Source organism: Miscanthus floridulus, chromosome 19 (genome assembly GCF_019320115.1).
Source record: "Miscanthus floridulus cultivar M001 chromosome 19, ASM1932011v1, whole genome shotgun sequence".
NCBI classification, from domain to species: domain Eukaryota; kingdom Viridiplantae; phylum Streptophyta; class Magnoliopsida; order Poales; family Poaceae; genus Miscanthus; species Miscanthus floridulus.
In genome coordinates, this window is record NC_089598.1 from 29,451,542 (window position 1) to 29,475,805 (window position 24,264).

General features: G+C 50.3%; 1 protein-coding gene and 2 pseudogenes across 1 annotated transcript; 1 reads left to right on the plus strand and 2 right to left on the minus strand.

Annotated features, from left to right (window-relative positions):
- Positions 1–922: 922 nt before the first annotated feature.
- On the minus strand, positions 923–15,258 carry LOC136528802 (transcription factor STKL2-like). Its single transcript, XM_066521788.1, has 2 exons — positions 13,835–15,258; positions 923–1,220 (listed from the first exon to the last, which is right to left on the minus strand). The coding sequence occupies exon 1, from the start codon at positions 15,217–15,219 to the stop codon at positions 13,840–13,842; it is 1,380 nt and encodes a 459-aa protein (XP_066377885.1). The 5' UTR covers positions 15,220–15,258; the 3' UTR covers positions 923–1,220; positions 13,835–13,839.
- Positions 15,259–15,393: 135 nt separating this feature from the next.
- Positions 15,394–24,264, plus strand: part of LOC136525803 (DIBOA-glucoside dioxygenase BX6-like) — a 45,866-nt pseudogene continuing 36,995 nt past the window's right edge.
- LOC136528804 (serine/threonine-protein phosphatase 7 long form homolog) lies at positions 17,054–19,506 on the minus strand (annotated as a pseudogene).

Consider the following 24,264-nt stretch of genomic DNA (forward strand, 5'->3'; position numbering starts at 1 on the left):
GACGTCACCTACCACTGAAAACACAACGACGTTAAATAAAACTAAATCTAGGAAAATACAAGTACTAGTGTCAAGTCGAGGACTTAACCCGAATAGGCATGTTTCACCCAAAGACCCTAACCAACTGAGCTAGGTTATTGTTTCTTGATCCCGTTTTCAGAATAGAAACGCTGTTGCAGCTCCTTCCAAAGTTAGTGACAGACTTACAGATGGTGCTTCTCCTGGGCATGGAATTGATCTACGGCTAGTAGAGAGGCTCCTTCCAAAGTTAGTGACAGATGTCTGTGTAAAGTGGGTTGGGACCGCTTTCGTCTGTATCCTTCGCGTAAATCTGTTTTGTGCGTTGTCTTAGGTGCCGTTCGGTTTCCTAAGATCCGTTCCCAGCCAGACCTGGTACGGAGAATTCCTTCGGTAATTTGTATAACGACTGAAATTATTCCAGGCAGGAATGGCTCATTCCGAAGAAAACGAACGAGGCCTTGGTATGTTTTGTGACTTTAATATAGCCATGTATTTGCTCAAAAGACCATTCGGCTCAGTTAAACAGTCGGTCTCGTTGAGGACCATTCTGATATATAGGAGTCTAAATGACGTGTGGTAGTATTAGAACTAAGCTCTGTTCAGTTCTACAAACTCTAGCTCTAACGTAGCTGAAAATCGAATTGGATTAGATTGATTCAAGCTCAAATACTAAGCTATAAAACATTGACACACCATTGCCCTGAGCAAATGAGATAATATGACTACCATGCCGGCAACAACTGACAGTGGAGGGCCAACAACTCCGACCAAATCATACATATATATGTCCAGACAGAATCTAGTAAGCTATGCAGCGAAATATCTTTGTCAAGACAGCAACATATCAAGAAGAGAAACTGAACTACTGGAAACTGGATTCTACACGTGAAACACAGCATCATGATCGCAATAATACTTGGCGAATGATTTACAGAAAATGTAGCGTTGATATGAAAGCTGTCTGATCATAGACCAAGCTTTCTTCTCAGATTAGTAAAATGAACATCTCCAGACCTATGCGACTTAGACAATCATTGAATAGTTCAACAACTAGACATAAATTGACACGACTGATTCGTGCAAACCCCTACAGCACCTCACACCGTGTTAGGCCTGTCAGTCAGCAACCAAGAGGTCGGGTTGATCAGCCTACAAAATAACATCCCACCTATGTATCCAGCTATGTACTCCAACTGCATCTGCAAAAGAAATTTAGCATTAGTAGCAGATAAACAGTTTTGTTACAATCAGAATTATGCAAATATTCCAAAGGTATAACTAGGATTGTCTGAGTACAGGCAAAGAAAGAGTTGTTTTCAATACAGTTGGTAACAGAAAATAAAATGTCAGTACAGATTATTAGAATGAGCAGAAAGATCTTCATAATTAGGCTCTTAACTAAGAGCACATGTACTGTGTTTGGCACTACTTACAATATTCAAATGCTGTAGCATGTGCAAGAAGCAAATTTTGTTTTCACTGAGCTTTATTCAGGCATGTGATCAACACTAATTATATGGTTTATGCCTTTTGGGCAGTCTATACAAGTAAATTACTCTAAGAAAAGGCTCTAATAAAAACCTTCCTTTTTTGGGCTAGCGATTTTACTGCACAACAACGACATAACCTTTCAGTCCCAAGCAAGTTGGGGTAGGCTAGAATTGAAACCCACCAAGAGCCCAAAGTCACGGCTCAGGCACTTCAATAGCTGCTTTCCAAGTACTCCTATTCAAACATAGATATCTAGGTATATCCCAAGCTTTCAAATCTCTTTTTATTGCCTCCCCATGTCAATTTCGGTCTTCCTCTACCTCTCCTCATATTATTAACTTGGCTTAGGACTCCACAATGCACTGGTGCCTCTAGAGGTCTTCTTTGGATATGGTCAAACCACCTCAACCGATGTTGGACAAGCTTTTCTTCAATTGGTGCTACCTCTAGGCGATCACGTATATCCATCGCAACATACGCATTTCTACAACACTCAGTTGTTGAACATGTCGAATCTTTATAGGCCAACATTCTGCTACATACAACATAGTCGGTCTAATCGCCGTTCTATAGAACTTCCTTTTAGCTTTTGTGGTACCCTCTTGTCACAGAGAATACCAGAAGCTTGTCGCCACTTGATCCACCCTGCTTTGATTCTATGGCTAACGTCCGCATCAATATCTTCATCCCTCTGTAGCATCGATCCCAGATACCGAAATGTATCCTCCTTAGGCACTACTTGACCTTCCAAACTCACATCTCCCTCCTCCTGTACAACTCCACCAAAGTCGCATCTCATGTATTCGGTTTTAGTTCTGCTCAATCTAAACTCTTTAGACTCAAGAGTCTGCCGTCATAACTCTAGTTTCCTATTTACTCCCGCCTAGCTTTCGTCCACTGACACTACATCATCAGCGAACAACATACACCAAGGGATATCCCCTTGTAGTTCCTGGTAACCTCGTCCATTACCAAGGCAAAGAGATACGGGCTTAAAGGTGACCCTTGATGAAATTCCCGAGTTTTAATCCCGGAAAGTAGATTTGTGTTACCATAGTTTGTTGCAAAACACTAGTCACAACATTGTCCGTACATGTCCTTGATGAGTGTCACGTACTTTGATGGTGACTTATGTGTGTCCAAAGCACCGCCAACATAACATTCTTGGTATCTTGTCATACAGCCTTCTCCAAGTCAATGAAAACCAAGTGGGAGGTCCTTCTTCTGCGCTCTAAAAAACCGCTCAGAGACCCTGTCTTATTAAGAAGATTGCTTCTGTAAGTTGACCTTCCGGTCATGAATCAAATTGGTTTGTTGATGATCTTAAAACGTCGTTTCCTTGGCAAGCGCTGCTCGATGACTCTCTTCCATGACTTCATAGTGTGGGCTCATCAACTTAATTCCCCGATAATTAGTATAAAACTTTAGATATTCCATCTCCCTTGTTCGTGTAGATGGTAACCATCAATTGCTTCTTTCTCCACTCCTCAGGCATCTTGTTCGATCGAAAGATACTGTTGAACATCTTAGTTAGTGATTTTACTGAAGTACGTGAGAATTACTACAGATATTTTTCCTCAAACACAAAATTGCTACGGTTTGCATAAATCTATAGAAACTAAGTAGTCCAAAAAAGGCAGCTTTTGTCGATTAGAAGTCACAGCAGCACAAATCTAACTGAAAAAAGTGCTAGTCTAGTAAATTTTCAGCTGGAAAATGGTTAGTAACCAAAGGGATAACAAAATCAAGCAACAAATGATGCAACAATTCAAGGTCATGTAGAACAAAGGAAAGAATGATCAGCAAAAGGCACATCAAAATGCACCACAAAAACAAGTGTCATGAAACCACATTTTGCTTGACTTATTCATGTAGCGAACCAAGACTATCTCATTTGGTATAGATCCAGGTGCTTTTAGAGCCCCCATGGTTACCCATCCCCATCCAAAAAGAAAAAAGATACTCATGGTGCTAAAATTATCCCCAAATGCTTTCAGAAGACTCTTCAACTCCATATATGGAGTATCGCACTAGTTAAGGCTCAATTAAAAGATTGAGGCAAATTCCACGACTGCTACTGGAAGCTACCAGAACATTACACTGAAAGATTCCTTAAAAACAATTGTGCTATCATTATTTTTTATAACAAAAACAACATCGTTTCCTGCACTGCCTGATATCTCCTATCAGATTCTTCCTGATTCTGTCCTGGCCAGGCAACCTGGAACAGACAGGGAATCCAGCCCTAGGTGTCCGAAATCCAACGCCTAGATTTTCTGCCTGGACCAGGGAGAATGGCCAGGGTCAGTAACAAAACAGGCTCAAAGTTCCCCCATGTAATCCATTATTTTGAACGGCTTGGCTACTTGCCCTACATGTAATATCTTTTGTTTCTTTTTCAGCATTCAATAAATACTAGATGCCCTGCATGTAATACCCAGGTGTAACACCCATAATGAAGAGCAAGGTGCCCAATGCTTTAACTGACAAGGGGCTAAACCACCCATGCGACCCAGGTGGAAGACGTGTGTATATGTTCCAAGAGTCTGGACGGCGAGAGTAAGAAAAAAAATAGAGAAATTAAAGAAACAGAACACACAGGAAAGGAAGGTTTCTTCCTCGTGTTATCTAGATCATCTAGCCTCTAATTTCCTCCTCTTCTTCTTTTGCTACTCGTATCGTAAGATTGATCTCAACAGCGACCATGGGTGTGACAGGTGGTATCAGAGGATCGTCTTCCTTGACGTGGTTAATTGGGCAGCGACTCCTTTCTGGTGTGGCGACAAGCAGTCCGTCACAAATTCCTTCAGCCTTGATTTGTGTATCACTCGGCAGTCGGTTGATTTATGGTTTGTCCTCCATTCGAGTGCATTCCTGCATTCCTCTAATTCTGTGTCTGCGATTGTTTCGGCCTGAGGGTGATTGGATTTATGGTCGTGCTTGGATTTGGATCAGAGAAAGATGGACAAAGCACAACTCCACACAAGGCCTAATCTAGACAGGCATGAAAATCTGAATGTTCTCGAGAGGAAGAACTGCTCACATTATGCATGCTGTAGAAATGATATATCCTAGATAAAGAGGGAAGTGTTGAAGTATCAATAGATTTCCCATGCTGTGAAGAGGGACTTGTAAGTTTCGGACCTCACCAATGGCATATAGTTAGAATTTGCCGAACAGGGCAAGCCAAAGTGGCGACACGTGACAAATGAAAGAAGAGTACAACCAAATGGCTTAGCTACACCGAAACCAAGAAAATACGGATTTGGCAGGTAGGTCAAAATGTCCCCATATGGGATGCGATCCAATATTATGATTAACAAATTGCTTCGGGTATCATAAATTGTTGCATGCTTTCCATCTTGACTCCTTGTGAAACTGATACATGAGATAAGATTTAAGCTTTAGCAGGCTTTGTATTTGAACTTCAATGGGGTGGGTGGGTGGGTGTGTTGGGCCCTCGGGGGGAGGGGAGTCGACAAAGAACAAGGAGTTAGCTAGGTGCTTTCTATCTTAATGCCTTGCAAATCTGGTACACAAGATGAGATTAAGGGCCTATTTGGCAGGGCTCCGGCTCTGACTCCTCTGGAGAAGTGGCTTCTTTGGTGGAGTTGAAGCACTTTGGAAAATGTTCGGCAAAACAGCTCCTGTATTTTCAGGAATGAATAGAATATATATAAACAATGTCCATGTTGCCCCAAGCTATTACTCTTTATATGAACTTGATTTTCTCTATTTTTTTCATTTGCTTTTTTACTGTATAATTCATAAGAAAAAGGCATTATTATATTACTGTAAATTCTCGACTTGGTTTGAACTTGTGCGTGGTGGCCGGTGGTCCAAGTATGTATACATGTATTGCTCCGTATTTCTTCTTTTATTTTTATAAGGGAAAGGTGTGGTCATGACAACACCTGATCCTCACGCCATGCTCTGCATCCACACATGTGGGATACTACGAGCAAGCGCCAGTCGAGGTCACACCGCCAAGACCATGCTCATGCCTGTCACGGCCAAGCCTTGCAAGACCATCCCATCATAGCTTTCAATGTGGCGGCACTAGGTCCATCCATCGCCTCCAGGCTGGCCAACCACCACCTAGTCGTTGGCCTCTACAAGGTTCTACTCGGGGTGCATGCGTGAGCAACAGGAGTCCACCAGAGAGGAGAGATTCGCGCGCGACACAGGAGGGCACGGGAATCCTTTGCTTGTGCGACCCTCGACAGAGCGAAGTGAAGCCACAATTTTGGGCTCCATCGGTCCTTCACAAAAAAAATGGCTCTGCCTTCACCCTGCTTCGCCCGTGAAGCACTTTTGCAAGAGACCACTTGGTAGAGTTTCAACTTTCAACAGGAGCTAGAGTAGAAGCCCTTTATGGTGCGCTCCCATAGGGGCTCTAAACTTTAGTGGACATTGTATTAGAACGTCAATTTAGGGGGATAAAGAAAAGTAATAGTAAATGCAGTTAATAGAGGGCATGGATTTTGCACCTCATGGGATTTCGAACACTGTATTCAGGTGGATTTTTTGTTATTTTGGTATAGATATTCTATTTGATTGGTAATGCTTGCTTCTATCACGGATACTACTAGTTGCCTGAAAGTGTAGGAAGCATAGAGCAAACCAAAACTATATAACTAGAACACTTATCCCATAAATAAAATAGGGAATCAATTGGCACTGACCTCATTCTCCACCACAGCCAACCCCACATCAAACAAAGAGAACAAAAAGAGACAACAACAAAGACAACACACACAACAAAGAGAGAGAAATCACAGCCATGTGGCTTATCTCAACATTATGGAGGATGGAACTCCCTGCATAGCAAGTTGGCAACTCAGATAATAAGTGGTGGACACCAAAAGGCGAACTGCCAAAATGGGGAGACAGCGGGTCTATTGTGAACCCATTAGGAAAACAAACTAGATGATTGACTACCATACAGTAGAGGCCATGCCATAATTGCCCATGGAATAGAAGACATGTCAAGAAAACAAACTAGATGGTTGACTGCCGTACAGAAGACACACCATAATTGTCAATGGAATGGAAGACATGTCAACCATAATATAGTTTGCCTTGTCTTTTCAATGCTGCAAAGTCCAACCAAGTACCAACCTTCCAAAATCAAATGCCTAAGCCAAGATTGTCCATCAGGGAAAACCAAGGCAACATACAAGCACAAAGTCCATTTTTTTATTAAAAAACACAAAGGTTTGATGTCTTAAGGATTGCCCCACACAAGTAGAACCTCCAAATGCCTAAACATGATTGATGCATTTGTGATACCCAATATGCAAAAATCTCAAATAACTACACAACTTGAATATAGTTGTGTTGTGCACATGTAACACGTATACAACATACTAGATATGCATACTTGACTAGTTCTTTCAAACACTGCAACCAGATCCAACAGCAGTACCTCTTCAGGTATCTACATCTACATTTAAAACAGGCCTTTTTGCCAAATTGTAAACTACAAGGCAGGTTTTTAACAAAAAAATGTGTGATTCAACTCTTACAGGAGTTACTAAAACAACAATGCTACCAATGACCTTGACCTAAACCACAAGATGCACAAAGAGGACAATAAACTTTTAGCATCAATAATAGATTTTTGGCTTGAAATGTCCATGCTTGATTGGGAAAAATACACAAATGAGTTCACACTCTTTGGCTTGAAATTAATTATGCCACTTATGCTAATTTAGCTCATGGAATTCTTCGTTATTCATGCTGATTGGATGCTAACTTGTTGAAAATCCAATTATAAATTCAATATTCTGCTTATCCATATAGATTACCTAGGCATCCACCTGCTAGACACCACCCAATCACCTAACTAGCGCCTAGCAATTTTTTAAAAACTGATTATGCTAGAAGTATCACCTTTATTAGTAAACAGAATAATGTATCATGTTAAAAACATTGGTTTAAGAGTCATCAATCCAATACCTAACCTGTCCTACCAAGACCATGCCAAAATAGTAATTAGTGAATTTTTCTGGATAAGAATGGTGGTTTTGCCATCAAGGGTAGAACTGGAAGGGAAATAAAGCAAACTCAAAGATAATTCTACATGTCAAGTAGAATAATCACAACAAGCATGCTATCAACACTTTAAATGTAGCATCTAATTCAAGCATCTAAGCTGCCACATAAAAGCTGTGAAAATGCACTAATCCTGTGGGGCACACAGAAATAAAACTGTTCATGTGGGGACGACAGTACAGCCGCCAGCCTCGGACACGAGGTGCAGCCAAGGCAGCCCCCAAGGGTGCGCATGGCCTGGAAGAACCCAAGGAGGCTTAGGCGGCTGGAGGGGCTGCAGTCTTTAAGGCAATTAAGTAGAAGTTGAGGAGATTAAGGAATTAATTAGCCAGCTAGCGGTTAATGGCTGGCGCAAGTAGCAGTGGAGCTGAGCTCCTATATGTACCCCCTGTACTCGTTGAATGAAGGGAAGAAAAGAAGATATCCCCAAATCTCCCTCTCTCTCTCTATTCTTAATCTCACCCCCTGCTGTGGTAGTCAGGCAAAAACCCTGGCACCTCCATTACCTGGTTCGAGTTATGAACTGAGAAGCCAAGGGCCTCCAACTCTAGGTGCCCAGGTCTTTGACAACTTGGTATCGGCTAGCCGGCGCTCTTCTTCCACCTCCGCCACGCACTCCAACCCTGCAGCCACCACGCCATCAGCTCCTGCTTCATCCACCGCCTCAGCAGCCTCCACTTCCTTGCCAATGGCTGAGCCGTCCACCACCGACCTAGCCAAGATGATCCAGGCCTTCACCACCACCATGAACGCCTCCATCAGCGACCTTCAACAGCAGGTCGCCGCTCTTCAGCAGGCGCAGCCACCGGCGTTCTCCGGCTCAGGATCGCGAAGCTCAGGCCACGGTGACCACCACGGGGACCGCCCACCTCGGTTCCAGAAGCTGGACTTCCCCAAATTCGACAGGAAATCCGATCCGCTGGCCTTCCTTAACCGATGTGAGTCGTATTTTCATCAACAACGTATTGCAGCCGAGGAGCAAGTTTGGATGGCGTCATACAACCTTGAAGACGGCGCCCAAATGTGGTTCCTTCAAGTGCAGCAAGACGAGGGTACGCCGTCTTGGCGTCGCTTCTCCGAGCTCCTCAACCCTCTGCTTTGGGCCGCCGATCCGCTCCAACCCCCTTGGTGAGCTGATGGCATGCAAGCGGACGAGCTCGGTAGCGGAGTACCAGAACCGCTGCTTCCTCGTGTCGGCACGCTCACGGAGGCGCAGCGCGTACAAGCGTTCACGGCAGGACTGCAGCCGCCGCTCAGCCTCGACGTGGAAGTCCACAACCCACAGTCCCTCGTCATAGCCATGAGCCTCGCGCGCAAGCTGGAGCTGCGCGAGCAGTACTACCCCGCCACTGTTCCAGCTCCGCCTGCGCCACGGCAGGCCACGCGCGGCCTCTTGACGGGGCCACCACCAAAGCTGGCCCTGCCAGCCAGCCCACCTCGTGCAGCCGCCCCTTCTCTCACCGTCGAGGGCCGCCAGGTGAAGCGGCTGTCCCAATCAGAGATGGAGGAGCGGCGCCGCTTGGGCCTCTGTTTCAATTGCAACGAGAAATTTGGCATGGGTCACAACCGCGTTTGCCAGCACAACTTCCTCCTCGATCTGGCCGAGGCCGATGACGACGACGATCCTGAGCAGACCGACGCTGCGGTTGACAACCCACTCATCTCACTACTCGCCATGGCAGGCGTCCGCTCCAGCGAGACCATGCAGGTCCGCATCCAGCTGGGCGGGGCATCCTTACTGGCCCTGCTGGACTCGGGCTCCACCTACAACTTCGTGTCCGAGGAAGCAGCGGCACGCACCTCCCTCAAGCTCCGACCCCGCGGCAACATGAAGGTCACGGTGGCGAATGGGGAACGGGTGTCGTGCCCCGGCGTCTACCGTGCCATTTCCTTCTCCATCACCGGCGAACCATTCTCCACCGACTTTTTCGCACTACCTCTGGCCGGTTACGACGTCGTCCTCGGCACCGAGTGGCTGGCCTCCCTTGGCCCGATCCTCTGGGATTTCAGCGCACTCACCATGTCCTTCTGGCACCGAGATCACAGGGTGTGTTGGACAGGCATCGCCGGGGGCACCGGCCCTTCTCTACGGGCGTGCAACGCGGCTGATCTCCTGCCAGCCCTGCTGGACAAGATCGCCGCGGTCTTCACCGAGCCGACCGGCATGCCTCCGCCTCGATCCCGGGATCACTGCATCAACCTTATCCCGGGGTCCTCACCGGTGGCGGTCCGGCCTTACCGCTACACCGCTTCGCACAAAGACGAGCTAGAGCGCCAGTGCACCACTATGCTGGAACAGGAGCTTATCCAGCGCAGCACATCGGCGTTCTCCTCCCCGGTCTTGCTGGTCAAGAAGGCCGATGGGATGTGGCGCTTCTGCGTCGACTACCGGGCCCTCAACGCTATTACAGTCAAGGACGCCTACCCCATTCCGGTGGTCGACGAGCTCTTGGATGTACGGCGCCCGGTTCTTCACCAAGTTAGACCTCCGCTCCGGCTATCATCAGGTTCGCATGAACCCAGCCGACGTGGAGAAGACAGCATTCAGAACCCACGATGGGCTCTATGAGTTCCTCGTCATGCCGTTCGGGCTGTGCAACGCCCCAGCAACATTCCAAGCACTGATGAACGACGTTCTCCTCCCCTTCCTGCGCCGCTTCGTCCTCGTCTTCTTCGACGACATACTGATCTACAACACCTCCTTGGCTGAACACCTTCTCCATGTGCGCGCTGTCCTCAACGTGCTGCATCAACACCGGCCGTTCGTCAAAAGGTCCAAGTGTGCCTTCGGCGTTGACTCCATCGCGTATCTGGGGCACATCATTTCAGCACAGGGGTGGCCATGGACCCTGATAAAGTCCAGGCCGTCGCTGACTAGCCGCAGCCCCGCTCGACGCGCGCGATCCGAGGTTTCCTTGGGCTTGCGGGGTACTACCGCATGTTCGTCAAGGATTTTGGCGCCATAGCAGCCCCCCTAACGGCCCTACTGAAGGAGGGGTTCACCTGGAATGAGGCAGCGGGCGCAGCCTTCGTCGCCCTCAAGACGACCATCACCACGGCACCGACTTCGCGCAGCCATTCATCGTTGAGTGCGACGCTTTGACGCATGGCTTTGGGGCCGTTCTCCTCCAAGACCAGCACCCCATCGCCTTCTTCAGCCGCCCTGCTGCCCCTCGACATCAATCCTTGGCGGCATATGAGCAGGAGCTGATTGGATTGGTGCTGGCCATCCGCCATTGGAGGCCGTATCTTTGGGGCCGCCGCTTTCTGGTACGTACTGACCATTTTAGCCTCAAGTTTCTTTTGGATCAGCGGTTGGCCACCATTCCCCAGCACCATTGGGTGGGCAAGTTGCTGGGTTTCGACTTCTTCGTGGAATACAAGGCGGGCAGCACCAATACGGTAGCTGACGCCCTGTCCCGCCGTGACACGGAGGAGGCAGCGATCTTGGCGCTCTCGGGACCGCGCTTTGACTTCATCGAGCGCCTGCGACAAGCTAATGTTCAGGACCCCGCGTTGGTCGCCATCAAGGAAGAGATCACTTCCACCCAGCGCGCGGCTCCCTGGTCCCTCGTCGATGGGTTGGTCGCGTTCCAGGGGCGCCTCTACATCCCGCCTGGCGCCCCCCTCCTCCAGGAACTCCTCGCTGCCATTCACGATGACGGCCACAAAGGAGTCCAACGCACACTCCAGCGCCTCCGCCGCGACTTCCACTCGCCGAACATGCGTGCCATGGTCCAGGACTATGTGCGCGCGTGCGCCACCTGTCAGCGCTACAAGTCCGAGCACCTGCACCCAGCAGGCCTTCTTCTTCCCGTGCCGGTGCCAACAGCAGTATGGGCGGACATCGGGTTGGATTTCATCGAAGCTTTGCTGCGCGTGGGAGGCAAATCCGTCATCCTCACCATTGTTGATCGGTTCAGCAAATACTACCACTTCATTCCGCTGGCCCATCCTTACTCAGCGGAGTCCGTGGCGCAGGCTTTCTTCTCCGACATCGTGCGCCTGCACGGTATTCCGCGGTCCATCATCTTGGACAGGGACCCGGTGTTCACATACATTTTCTGGAAAGAGCTGCTGTGCCTCGCTGGAGTCAAGCTCCACATGACGACGGCGTTCCACCCACAGTCTGATGGCCAGACAGAGGCAGCCAACAAGGTGATCGTCATGTATTTGCGCTGCCTGACTGGCGATCACCCCTGTCAGTGGCTGCGTTGGCTGCCATGGGCGGAATACATCTACAACACCGCCTTTCAGTCCGCGCTCAAGACCACGCCATTCCAGCTCGTCTACGGTCGTGAGCCACCCTCCATCCGCTCCTATGAGCCTGGCGAAACCAGGGTGGCTACGGTGGCCAAGACCATGGCGAAACGCGATGAGATGTTGGCTAATGCTCGGGCCCGGCTGGAGCAAGCTCAGGACATCTACAAACGGTTCTACAACAAGCATCACCGCGACGTTTACTACAACGTGGGTGATTGGGTCTGGCTTCGTCTCCGCCATCGTGCCCCGGCCTCCCTCCACGGCATCACTAAAAGGGAAGCTGCAGCCCCGGTACTATGGGTTGTACCGCATCTCTGCCATCATCAACGACGTCGCCTACCGCCTCGAGCTCCCTCCCCGCGCCCGGCTGCACGATGTCTTCCACGTCGAGCTCCTGAAGAAGTTCGTGGGCACTCCCCCGGCCACCCCCCCTCCCGGCTCTGCCTCCTATGCATCATGGCGCCACACAGCCGGTTCCAGAACGCACCTCACGCACCAGGCTAGCCCGAGGCGTCCGCCAAGTCCTGATACATTGGCAAGGCGAGCCCTCAGCCTCCGCTACCTGGGAGGACATTGACAGCTTCACCGAGCGTTACCCAAGCTTCCAACTCGAGGACGAGTTGCTCGTCGAGGGTGGGGAGAGATGTCATGTGGGGCCGACAGTATAGCCGCCGGCCTCGGACACGAGGTGCAGCCAGGGCAGCCCCCAAGGGTGCGCATGGCCTGGAAGAACCCAAGGAGGCTTGGCGGCTGGAGGGGCTGCAGTCTTTAAGGCAATTAAGTAGAAGTTGAGGTGATTAAGGAATTAATTAGCCAGCTAGCAGTTAATGGCTGGCACAAGTAGCAGTGGAGCTGAGCTCCTATATGTACCCCCTGTACTCGTTGAATGAAGGGAAGAAAAGAAGTTATCCCCAAATCTCCCTCTCTCTCTATTCTTAATCTCACCCCCTGCTGTGGTAGTCAGGCAAAAACCCCGGCACCTCCATTACCTGGTTCGAGTTATGAACTGAGAAGCCAAGGGCCTCCAACTCTAGGCGCCTAGGTCCTTGACAAAAACAGCTAGTTTACAGTAGATGGTAGAACTGGGATGACAAAGAAACCAAACTAAAAACACAATTCTACTCGACAAGTGTAAACCAGACAGGCATGTAATCGCTTGATGTTTGAATGAATAAAAAAGATATGAGGGAGCATGCCAACCAGCTAAATTTAAGCATAACTTTGTGACTTATTCAATGATAAACTCATGATGAATAAAAAATGCAACCCAATTATCATGGCAAGCTGAACTCTAGAAGATTGACACATTCTACACACTAGTATTGTGATACAGAAACTTGAGCTCAATAGGTCTAGAAACAAACACCTGCCATATGTATATGGCCTATTTTACTATGAAAGCTAGAGCTCTGGATTCTGAAAGGAAGAAAGACAACCAAACAGTTCCACTTTGTAAACAAAAGAAGACTAGATAATCCTTGCAAAGAAAAAAGACAAGATAAGAAAGGTGTAACTATGAAAATGAAAATTTAGCCAATAACCCGAAGACTCAAAAGAAAGAAAAATTCCAGAAGAATCCCGTTAATTTTCCTTCAAACAAATATCATGCTACAAACATTGCATGGTAAATGTAAAAAAAAACGAATGACATTGCCTAACTTCTTAAAAGTATGCCAAATTTCATAATTCTGTGTGCTTTGAAACAAAAATTGGCTACTATACCATTGAGGCTAGAGGAAGGGAAAGAGACTAAATTGTCAACACAAACAAACCTCATGACTTGAGTAAATCAAACAAGCATGGTGATTTTGGATAACTAAATCCCACAATTAAATAGTCAACCGAGCATGCCAATTTCCAATGTAAGTTTAACAGCATTGGCACCTTAATCCAATTGTAGACTGATGATAAGCAAAAAACCAGCCTAATTAGTCCAAGCAATCGAAACAACAGAAGTAAATCGATCTCTCTCACAGATCACAGAGAATGGTAAAATCTGTACCCAAGCTAAGGCCCTAGGCCTTTGATGGCATCGATGAGCAGGCCATAGACCTCCTTTTCCAGATCATGCCGGCGCATCTGCATGCGCATATCTGCCTCAAGCTGTCGCCTCCATTTGACCTCGGCCACACTAGCCTCCTGTGGCCCAAGCATCGCCAACCCCTTCTCCAGCGACACACCTGACATGGTCTGCCCGTTGAGCCTCCAGTACTCTCCAAGCACCTCCTTGACCATAGGAAGCTTCACGGTCCCCTCCCTATCCCCGCCAACGAATCCCTCGTCAGCGTCATCCTCGTCGGCCTCCTCAGCCACCGCGATGGCCTTCTCTTCAGGGCGCGCAAGCTCAGCGCCCCAGAGGGCCGCGCCCAGGTCGCGCAGCCGGTGCTCGTGCGCGGTGCTGGATTCGCCCGGCACGGAGTGCTGGAACTTGCTCTTGAGGCGCTTGAGCTTGTAGTACACCTTGGCCTGGTCGAGGTGCGGCGCGAGGGAGTCTTTAATGGATTCGAACAGTTCGCCCATGTCAGGGAGGCGCGGCGCGATGCCGGTGCGGTCCTTGAAGGCGACGGCGCCCGTGAGCAGCGCGACCTCGTCGGACTCGGTCCAGAGCTTCTGGACGGCGCCCGCGCTGCCACGGCCCCCGCCGGACGCCGGGGCCGCGGAGGAGGAGGCGGCGGCGGCGGCGACCGAGGCCATGGCCGTGGCGAGCGTGGCGGAGTCCGGGAAGGAGCGCGGCTTGGGCTTGCGGTCGCTCTTGCGGGAGGGCGCGGCGGCGGAGCCCTGGTCCGCGGCGCGCTCGCGGCGGGAGCTAGGGTTAGGGTTCGGGGAGGAGCGGCGGCGGTCCCGGGAGCGGCCGCGGGACTTGGAGCGGGAGGTGCGCTTCTTGGAGCGCGGGGTGGAGGGGCGGAGGCGCGCGGCGGCTGCGGAGGCGGCTTCGTCCATGGCGTGCGGGGACGGCCGCTTGGAGGGCATCGGCGGCGTGCGGGCGAGGGCTCGGGACGCGGGCGATTCGAATTTCGGGGGCTCGGGAAATCGGAAGGAGATGGGGGGAGCCGAGGCGGAAGGGGAAGAGGAGTTCAGTGGGCAGCGGCGCAGGCTGCGCTCCGGAGTCGGGAAGGGAGCGTGGCGCGCGTGTCGAGTTGCGGACTGCGAGTCGGACAAGGGTACGGTTTCTTCGTGCGTTTCGCGACTCCGTCGGCATGCCCCCCGTGTCGCTCGCGCTGCCGTGCTCGCCTTCCACTTCCGGAGCCTGCGCTCCGACTCCGAGCGTAACATCACTCGCACGGCACGGTGCATCCTGCCGCTGGTGCCGGCAGCCGGCCGTTGTTTGATTGAACGCAGTTGGGATGACGCACCTCCGTTCAAGTCAGTCTGCAGTTTTAATGGCATCTGCAATTTTCCCCAAATTGTACTACTAGTTGGATAACACCGGCAATTAACACCGGCAGCAGACCAGGCCTGCTCTGAAGTCCACCATGACCAGATGTTGCCATGGCTCGCTACACGGTCCCTGGTGCCTGCGCTGGAGTTGCGTGACCGTGGGAATGGAGCCGTGCATTGCCCGGGCGAAAATATCCTTCAGTGGTTGCCATCGCCTTTGGACTCGGAAAAAAAATCCCAAGTCCTGAAATACTTGCATCCGCCTCCAGCCACCACCAGGCGCCCAGCACGATTGAGATCGATGGCCCATGGATGACTGATCCCATCCCGCTTATCTTATCTCGCCCGTCGCGCGCAGAGCCCCACCACCAACTACACCATCGATGTCTGCCACCGAACCGGCAGCCGGTGTGGCCTCCGACGGCTTTGACCGGCGGCGCGAGCTGCAAGCGTTCGACGACACCAAGGCGGGCGTGAAGGGGCTCGTCGACGCCGGCGTCACGGCCATCTTCCGCCACGCCCCAGACTCCCTGGAGGCGATCTCATCCCCACCGTCCACCGACGTAGCCGCCGGCACCATCCCGGTCATCGACCTCGCGGCTGCAGCACCGCGGGGAGAGGTGGCCGCCCGGGTGAAGCGCGCGGCCGAGACCGTGGGGTTCTTCCAGGTGACCAACCATGGCGTGCCGCGGGAGCTCATGGGCGGCGTGCTCGCCGGGGTGAGGCGGTTCAACGAGCAGCGAGCGGAGGTGAAACGGCGCTTCTACACCAGGGACACCGCGCACAAGGTGAGGTTCAGCTCCGATTACGACCTCTTCCAGTCGGCGGCCGCCAATTGGCGCGACACCCTCTTCTGCGAGCTGGCGCCGGACCCGCCGCGGCCTGAGGAGCTGCCCGAGGCTGTAAGGTACGTGATGCTGGAGTACGGCGACGCGGCGACGAAGCTGGCGCTGTGGGTGTTGGAGCTGCTGTCGGAGTCGCTCGAGCTGGCCAGCGACCACCTGCGCGAGATGGGCTGCGCGCACAGCCTGAACGTGGCGAGCCACTACTACCCGCCGTGCCCGGAGCCGCACCTCACCCTCGGCACCAGCAGGCACGCCGACGCCACCTTCGTCACCGTCCTCCTGCAGGACGGCATGGGCGGCCAGCAGGTGCTCCTCGACCGCAGGGGCTGGGTGGACGTCCCTCCCCTGCCCGGCGCTCTGATCGTCAACATCGGCGACTTTCTTCAGGCATCCACTCTCTGCACATCGTCTGCATCTCCATTTTGCCCGGAACTTGTACATGTAATGTAACCTGACGCCGACTGTTGTCGCACCTTCCCCGTGAGAATTTTTTTTAACACTTTTTTAAATTATTTTTAATTCTAACACTGTTTTTTTAAGTAACATTTTTGGACGAGCCTGTTTGCATGACACAGCAAATTCACGCTGTCACGTCATGCATGGCGGCGCGGCATAGGGCTGTCAACGGCCGCAGCGACCGTTGACGTGGCGGGGCCGATGTACGTCGATGTCGCGCCACCTATCATGGCGCGGCAAGGCTGACGCGCCCCAGCCATGGCGCGGCGGTCAAAGCAGCAGCAAATGGAACAAGGCACTTCTGTTATGTCTCACATGAGCCAAGTTATTTCGCCGCGTCGGTTTAATGAATAGGTCAGCAGAAAAGTTAAGTGCACGAGACAATCAATACAAAAGTTCAGCAATACTAATTAGTGCACGTCCCAAGTTCATCGCAAGTTCGACAATACCTCTGTTCGACATAAGTTCAGGAAGTCATAACTACGACACAAGTTCATCAATACATAAGTTCGACATTACTCGATATACTATATGTTCCATCCGTATATGGGTGTCCGAGTACAGGTGCATCATGTCATTCTAAAGAACTCCTATGACCCAGGAGTATATGGGTACCGCGGACGTCGCTGCCTCTTCGGACATGAAGGCAACACATTAGGGGTGAACCCAACGTCGGTACAGTCTCGCTGGCGGTACACCCAGCGGTACTGCTGAGTGTAACTAGGACCCTGCAATTATAATATAGGCATCGTTACTTACAATGTTTAAGTAATTATGACGTATATGGCGTATGGTTGTTTCAAGTACTTGTTCGTCGAACTGTGTAGGAAATGGTGCATCACCAAGCTGAGACATCCCAATCTCATCAGAGTCCTCCTCGTCCTCGTCCTCATCCTCCTCAACGTCGTGCTCTGTAGGACCCTTGCCTGCATTGCCGGGAGTACGAAAATAAGAGATCCCAGCAGCCATCGTGTCGAAGGAACCTGCTCGTGTCGGTATAGTGCTCGAGCGTAAGGAACTAGACAGGTCCGGGTCATAAGGCATCTCCTATGGAGTATCCACGCAGCTGAGCTTCTATGCCAGCTTCTTGCAACTCCTCTTCACTTTCTACAAAAAAAGAAAACATGGATGAATGAGTCATGGGAACTATTTAACCACTGTCATGGCTTTGAGAATAAAATGTACATCGACGAAGACGTGTAGAATGATGTGCGGCTCCCCTCTGGTCTCGTGAAGTCGCACGGCTGCTTCATTGGATAGACTTGTCAACTGTGTTGCCTGCATACACAATCGAGGTAAGTTCGTATCACTACAATTCATAGGAACGCTGACGTGCAGTTGTATTGAAATTCAAATTTTTTACCACGTATCTCTGTAGCGGGGCTCTCTGAAGCTGTGTCTTCATCCTTGTCGCCTCGTCGTATGCATCAGCGGTGTCATCCTCGTCTTCGTCCTCATTAATCGGCTTGTTAGTGTAGGAGGCCTGCATATGTGTGTAGGTACTCCTATGCAACCATTGGAGGTAGCGATCGAAGTTGCGTTGGTCGTGCGGTGGCTTCTCGGCGATCAGGACCCTTTGCCTATTCTCCCAGTCGTGGATGTACCCCGCGTGCGTCACGGCCCAATTCTTCTTCTTGTACCTGTTCCTTCGATCATACCTACAAGTTTAACGTAAATTAGTGGTTGTATGTATGCACATGACTGCTAAATTATTATGTTATAGTCATCGCACCCGTACAACTTTTTTGTTGGTTGTGTACAACGGCGGTGGGCATGGCTGCAATCTTCCAAACTGCCTATACACCCTTTATAGGGTAGTGCATCTCAACCACATGGAAGAAAATTAGTGGCACATTAAAAAGCCACTCGTCCGACTCTTCCTCAGTGCGAGGACTCAAGTACCCCTCTAGCTCGAATTTGGACTAAGGACACCAATTCACCTAAAAGTTAGGTAACTATAGTTAGGTTTTGAGAATAATAAAAAGGCAACAACACTGACTAGCAGTATCAAAGTGGTCGTTACCTGGTGCTATGTTAGGACGTCTAGCGTGTCCGAGTACTGCCTGTACTGTCGCTTCGGGTTCCCTCTAACTACCTTCGCTTCTTGCCAGACGTACACAGCAGTTGGTCCTATGTCCACGTGATTCCATGCCTGCATTGAATAGGATAGTCAGTCACAAGTGTGGCATCAAGTTTGAGGAAAATAAAAAATCGATGCACTTACAGGTAAGCTGTGAACAACGGGCCTCCTGACTGGCCATCGCTCCCAACACCAAACCTATAGTAGGTGGGAGCAATCTCTTAGGTTGGCACCTCCTGTACTGCATCGGTAGGCAATGCAGAGCTGATGATAGATCCATGCTAGGACCGCGTTGCCCCAGCTGTATGCTCCTATATTCTCCCATGGCTGGCTTAGTATGTTGAGGAAGGCCCAGCTGATGGTGTTACCCGATGCATCAGGGAACAGGAAGGCGCCTAAGAAGTTCCATAGCCACACCCTAGCATACCTCTCGATCTCCTGCTCTGGAGTGTCTGGGTACAGCGGAGCCCGAAGTTTTCTGTTATCCAGACTGAACTAACACCGGATGTTTTCCTAAAATTTTGGAAGGACAATTACATGAGAGCTGAGGGAACAAAAATAAACATTAAATTAGATAAAGACAATACACATCATAAAAGTTATGTACTACACCCTCTATTTAAATAGCAAAATAATTTAGAGAATATGTAGATCAACGACAGACTTAGACCATAACATATATTTGTGATATAAGAGACCAACCAAAGACTTGCATGTGCTGGTGTCAAAATGGTAATGTTTGGAATGTAGAAATTCTTACTTTGCTCTCTTAGCATCCTCATCCTTGGGTGGTCTTCTACCATAGAACTGCTCCACCAAGTCCATCCAATGATCGTTATCAAGGATCCCAGTCACTGGAAGATCTCCCAACCGCAGACACATAATCATCTTCACATCCTACATCATGATAGTCATCTCACCGCAAGGAAGGCAAGAGGTGTGGGTCTCTAGCCTCCACCTGTGGGTTTTTAATTCAATACAAGAACCTTTTTAATTCAAACAATGAGACAAATCAATGCTTTATACTTCACCAAACGTGTATCAAATCATATGTATCGACAGCAGCAGTGAGAAGTGCAGGGTCGAGGATCGGTAGCCTAGTGTTGAAGACCCAGACGATCTCAAGGAAGCTGGCATGCTATATGTACGGCCGGTATCGCTCGTCCCAGCGGTGCGGCTGGTGCATGCGTAGTCTAAGAGGTAGCAAGTCCTCCTGAAGCTCCGACAGGTGCTTGACTCGGTGATCCTTGTCGTAGTGCACCTCAAGAATGGGGTACTACGGATGATGATCCCCCATCCTAGTTCAAATTATAAATGGATGTGTTAGAACAAACATTAAGAGTACTATAATATGATGGAATATTAGTGCTTAAAAACAAAGTAAATATAAAAGGAATAAACTATTATGCAAAATGAGAGAATAAACATATATCATAATTGGTACTAACATAGTAGTTTTAAATAGCATAGCAAACAATTAACATTAATATAATAAAATATATGCTATATGCACCTGCTGCCCTTGTGAAAGGTCTTAATGGCTAGAGGTGGGTGAATAGCCTATTAAAATTTTCTACAACAACACTTAGCAAACCTGTTAGACAAATATGAGACGAAACGAGTGTTGCATTAGCCTACTAAAAATGCAGGCCACCTACCATAATTCTAGTTTATATAGTCTCTATCCACACAATGGCTATGTCCCTACACTAAGTTAGTGTGCTCTCAAAGGCTAACTAAAGAGCCACACTAACCAAACTACAAGCTCTCACGACTAGCTAAACTAAAGAACTTGACAACTAGTTTGCGGTAATGTAAAGAGAAAGTAAGAAAGATGGTTATACCGCCAAGTCGAGGAATGAACCAATCAATCATAAGAATGAATACCAATAAAGACCAATCACCTCATAATCAAATCATGACACAATAATTTTTTACCGAGGTTCACTTGCTTGCCGACAAGCTTATCCTCGTTGTGGCGATTCACTCACTTGGAGGTTCACGAGCTGATTGACATCACCTGTCAAACCCTCACCAACACAAGATGAGGATCACATAAGCCATGAGCAATTTACTAGAGTACCTTTTGACTCTCCGTCAGAGAAAGGTCAAGAACCCCTCACAATTACCATGATCAGAGCCGAAGACAATCACCAACCTCCGCTCGACGATCCTCGCTGCTCCAAGCCATCTAGGTGGCAGCAACCATCAAGAGTAACAAGCGAATCACATAGCGAAACACAAACACCAAGTGCCTCTAGATGCAATCACTCGAGTAATGCACTTGGATTCTCTCCCAATCTCATAAAGATGATGTCGGATTCATAAACCCGGGGTCCCTCAAGGACCTGCTTTCCAGCAAAAGCTTGGCCCAGCAGACAACGCTATGAACAACGTGCAACTCCTAGGTCAGCCCAAAAATCCTAACGATAGGCCAGGAGGATGATCCAGTCTCCGACCAGAAGGCCCGCCCAATGAAGAATGGCGCTCGCTTCTGACTCTGATCCGCCTCTCCGACCGGAGGCCTAGCCAAGGAGGATCGACGAAGAACGGCGCTCACTTTTGACTCTGGTCTGCCTCTCCGACCAAAAGGCCTGGCCAAGGAGGACCGACGCTCACCTCCAACTCTGGCCTGCCTCTTTGACTTGAAGGCCTGGCCAGCTCACCGCCGACTTCGGCACTCGCTTCCAACTCCAGCCGCCTCTCCAACCGAAAGGCCTGGCCAAGGAGGAATGGCACTTGCTTCCATCGCTTCCAACTCTAACCCACCTCTCCGACTGGAAGGCCTAGCCGATAAGGGATGACACTCACCTTTGACTCTGACTCGCTTCTCTGATCAGGAGTACACCAAACCTTTTCTTATAGCTCTTCTCTGACCGGGAGGCCAGAGCCGACTGGGGAACGACCGACCAGGAACGCCCATTCGGTGAAGACCTAGGAAACGGATAGAGCAAGTAAGGCAGGGCACTCTAGTCAACCGCAATATCAGGGATCGTACCCTGTGCACCTGCAGGACAGTACTATCAGCCCGTGTCAGAAGGATGCACCACAACCTTCTAGACATGTTAGATCACCAATAGTATTGTGGACGCCGACATTTATCCTATAGTATGGTAGGCGCCGACATCGGCCATACCAGGAGATCACGATGGAGCCTATCACATGCATTCGGACATCAACAGTGTTGTGGGCGCCGACAAACTGCCTTGTAGCCGACGGCATGGGCAACAAGACTAGGTAGCACACACACACTCTTTCTCTCACACTCTCTCTTGTAAAGTCATCCCCTTCATCTACAAAAGAGGATGCACTCTCTCTAAAAGAAGAATGATTGAATGACTCTTAGATGATTCGAACACACACGATCAACACGATCAAGATGATCCAAACGACCAAGGATTCCAACAGAGCACATGCTCAAATACTTAGCGCACGCAGGAGCTCCTGTCACTCTAGGCCCTTTAGTCTAGAGTCTAATCGGACCGCTTGCGCCCCCCATCTTACCCCCTTCCATTTGTAACCCCACAGCAAACTTCGAGCACCCAGGCTTAGGAATAAAGTCACCGACCGACTCAAACTGGACGTAGGGCACGTTGCCTAAACCAGTATAAACCCTGTGTCATTGAATGCTAGGCCACATCTGATCACAACGTATGGTAAAACTACAAATATTTATGTGTTGGTCACTTTCTGCACCGATAGTTGGTGTCGTCCGTGGGGAAGACGCCGTACGTTCATGCTTTTGGTCATCGGATGGCCAACCTTTCCGCCACCTTCGCCATGGCAGGCTCAAGCAATATGACTCGCTTCAGCTCACTGGAGTTTTCCACACTTCCACCAGTTGGGATGTGGGTTCCACCCATCTTCGAGCTATCCCAGGCCTTCCTCTTTGGAAGCTTGGACTTCGTCGCCGACCAACTCAGCGTGCTTCGGCTTCGCAAGAAGGCACTTGTTCCGGCGCCCGTTGGAGGAGCCCCCTCTGTCGGCTCTGGAACTCCTGGCGACCTCGATGACAAGGCGCCTATACTTCACTCCGAGCCTATGCTAGGCTCAAACCCCACTGTGAGTAATGTACATACTGCTATTTACTCACTATTTACTATTTTCCACCAATTCTTCGGAGGGACCCCATTGTTCCTGCCGCGACCGTCGTGCGACCGGTTCTCCTATGGCCTCGCATCCCCCGTGGATGGGTATGCATGGGGGCTCCAAAAGATGCTGGCGCCACCCCCTCCTCCACCCAAATTTGTGGGGATGGCGAGCTATGCTCCCGCCTCTTTTCACGACCTCATGGATGATGATGTTGAGAGCGACGGCTCTAGCATCGGTGATGTCATGGCATCTAGCCACCCTCTATCCCACAAGTACACTATGGTAGATGCTCTAGGACAGCCACTGGTGGTGGTGGAGTCTCTTCAAACCCACACCCCTCAGGACCCTCGCGCGGATGCCCTCGCGTGTGCCCAGGAGCATGGCGAGGAGCTACGACAAAGGTGGTAGAACCAGCAGCCACCTATGCTGGCACGCTCAGCACACCATGATGTGCCCTATGTGCGTAACCTGGTGAGCAGCTCCTAGGGTCACGCCCTCTACGTTCAGTGCAACATCATCTATGGGGGGAACGATCCCCCATAGTTCACTCGGGCTGGTCAGAACATCACCGTGGCGGCGATGCTTCTGCGCGGCCTTCCTGAGCCCATCGACCCACAGGAGTAGGCAGTCCATCGAAACCTCTGGGCGCTAGTGGAGACCGCCGCCATTCAACAGGTGGAGAGCTCCGCGTCGCGACACTGACTCGTGGCCTCACTACCCACTAGGGGAGCGGGGACGCACCAGACACATCGCTCCATCCACTTGCTGCTACAGCCGCCGGGCACGTAATAGGAGGCCACAGCTATGCCACAACCAGGCCCAATGCTCGCTCTACACCGGTCACCTGTGCTCGAACACCTCAGGCCAAATCGAGACACTCGTAGCATCATCAACAACCGACGTCAGGCCTGGCATGACGATGACGTCCATCGGGCGATGGTGAGAGTAGGCAGCATGGGCTCCGACCGGACCATCAATGGGACCGGCGAGACACACCCTAGGCGTGGTCGCCGACCCAATGCCTAGAGTCCTAGCCCGAATGGCCTAGGACCACAAGCCTTTAGCCGATGCATCCAGAGAGAGCCATTTCCGCAGCGCTTCTGACCGCCTACCAACATCGCCAAGTATACCGGGGAGACGAACCCCGGTATATGGCTCGAGGACTTCTAGCTCACCTATCGAGCCGGCGGGGTGGATGATAACCACTTCATCATTCAGTACCTCCCCATTTGCATGGCGGAACATGTTCGAGCATGGCTCGAATTTCTTTCGTGCGACAACATCCGTGATTGGGTGAACCTCAAGAGGACCTTCGTTGAGAATTTCTAGGGGACGCATGTCCACCTAGGGAACTCCTGGAACCTCAAGAGCTGCCAGCAGGAGCCCAACGAGTCCCTACAGGACTACATCCGTAGGTTCTTAAAGTGGTGCAACTCCCTTCCTGATGTCATCGACATGGACGTCATCAGCGCATTCCTCTCTAGGACAACTTATGAGTCCCTGATCCACAAGCTTGGCTGCCTAAAGCCCCGTACCACCCACGACCTGCTCGATGTTGCCACGAACCACACCTCCGACGAG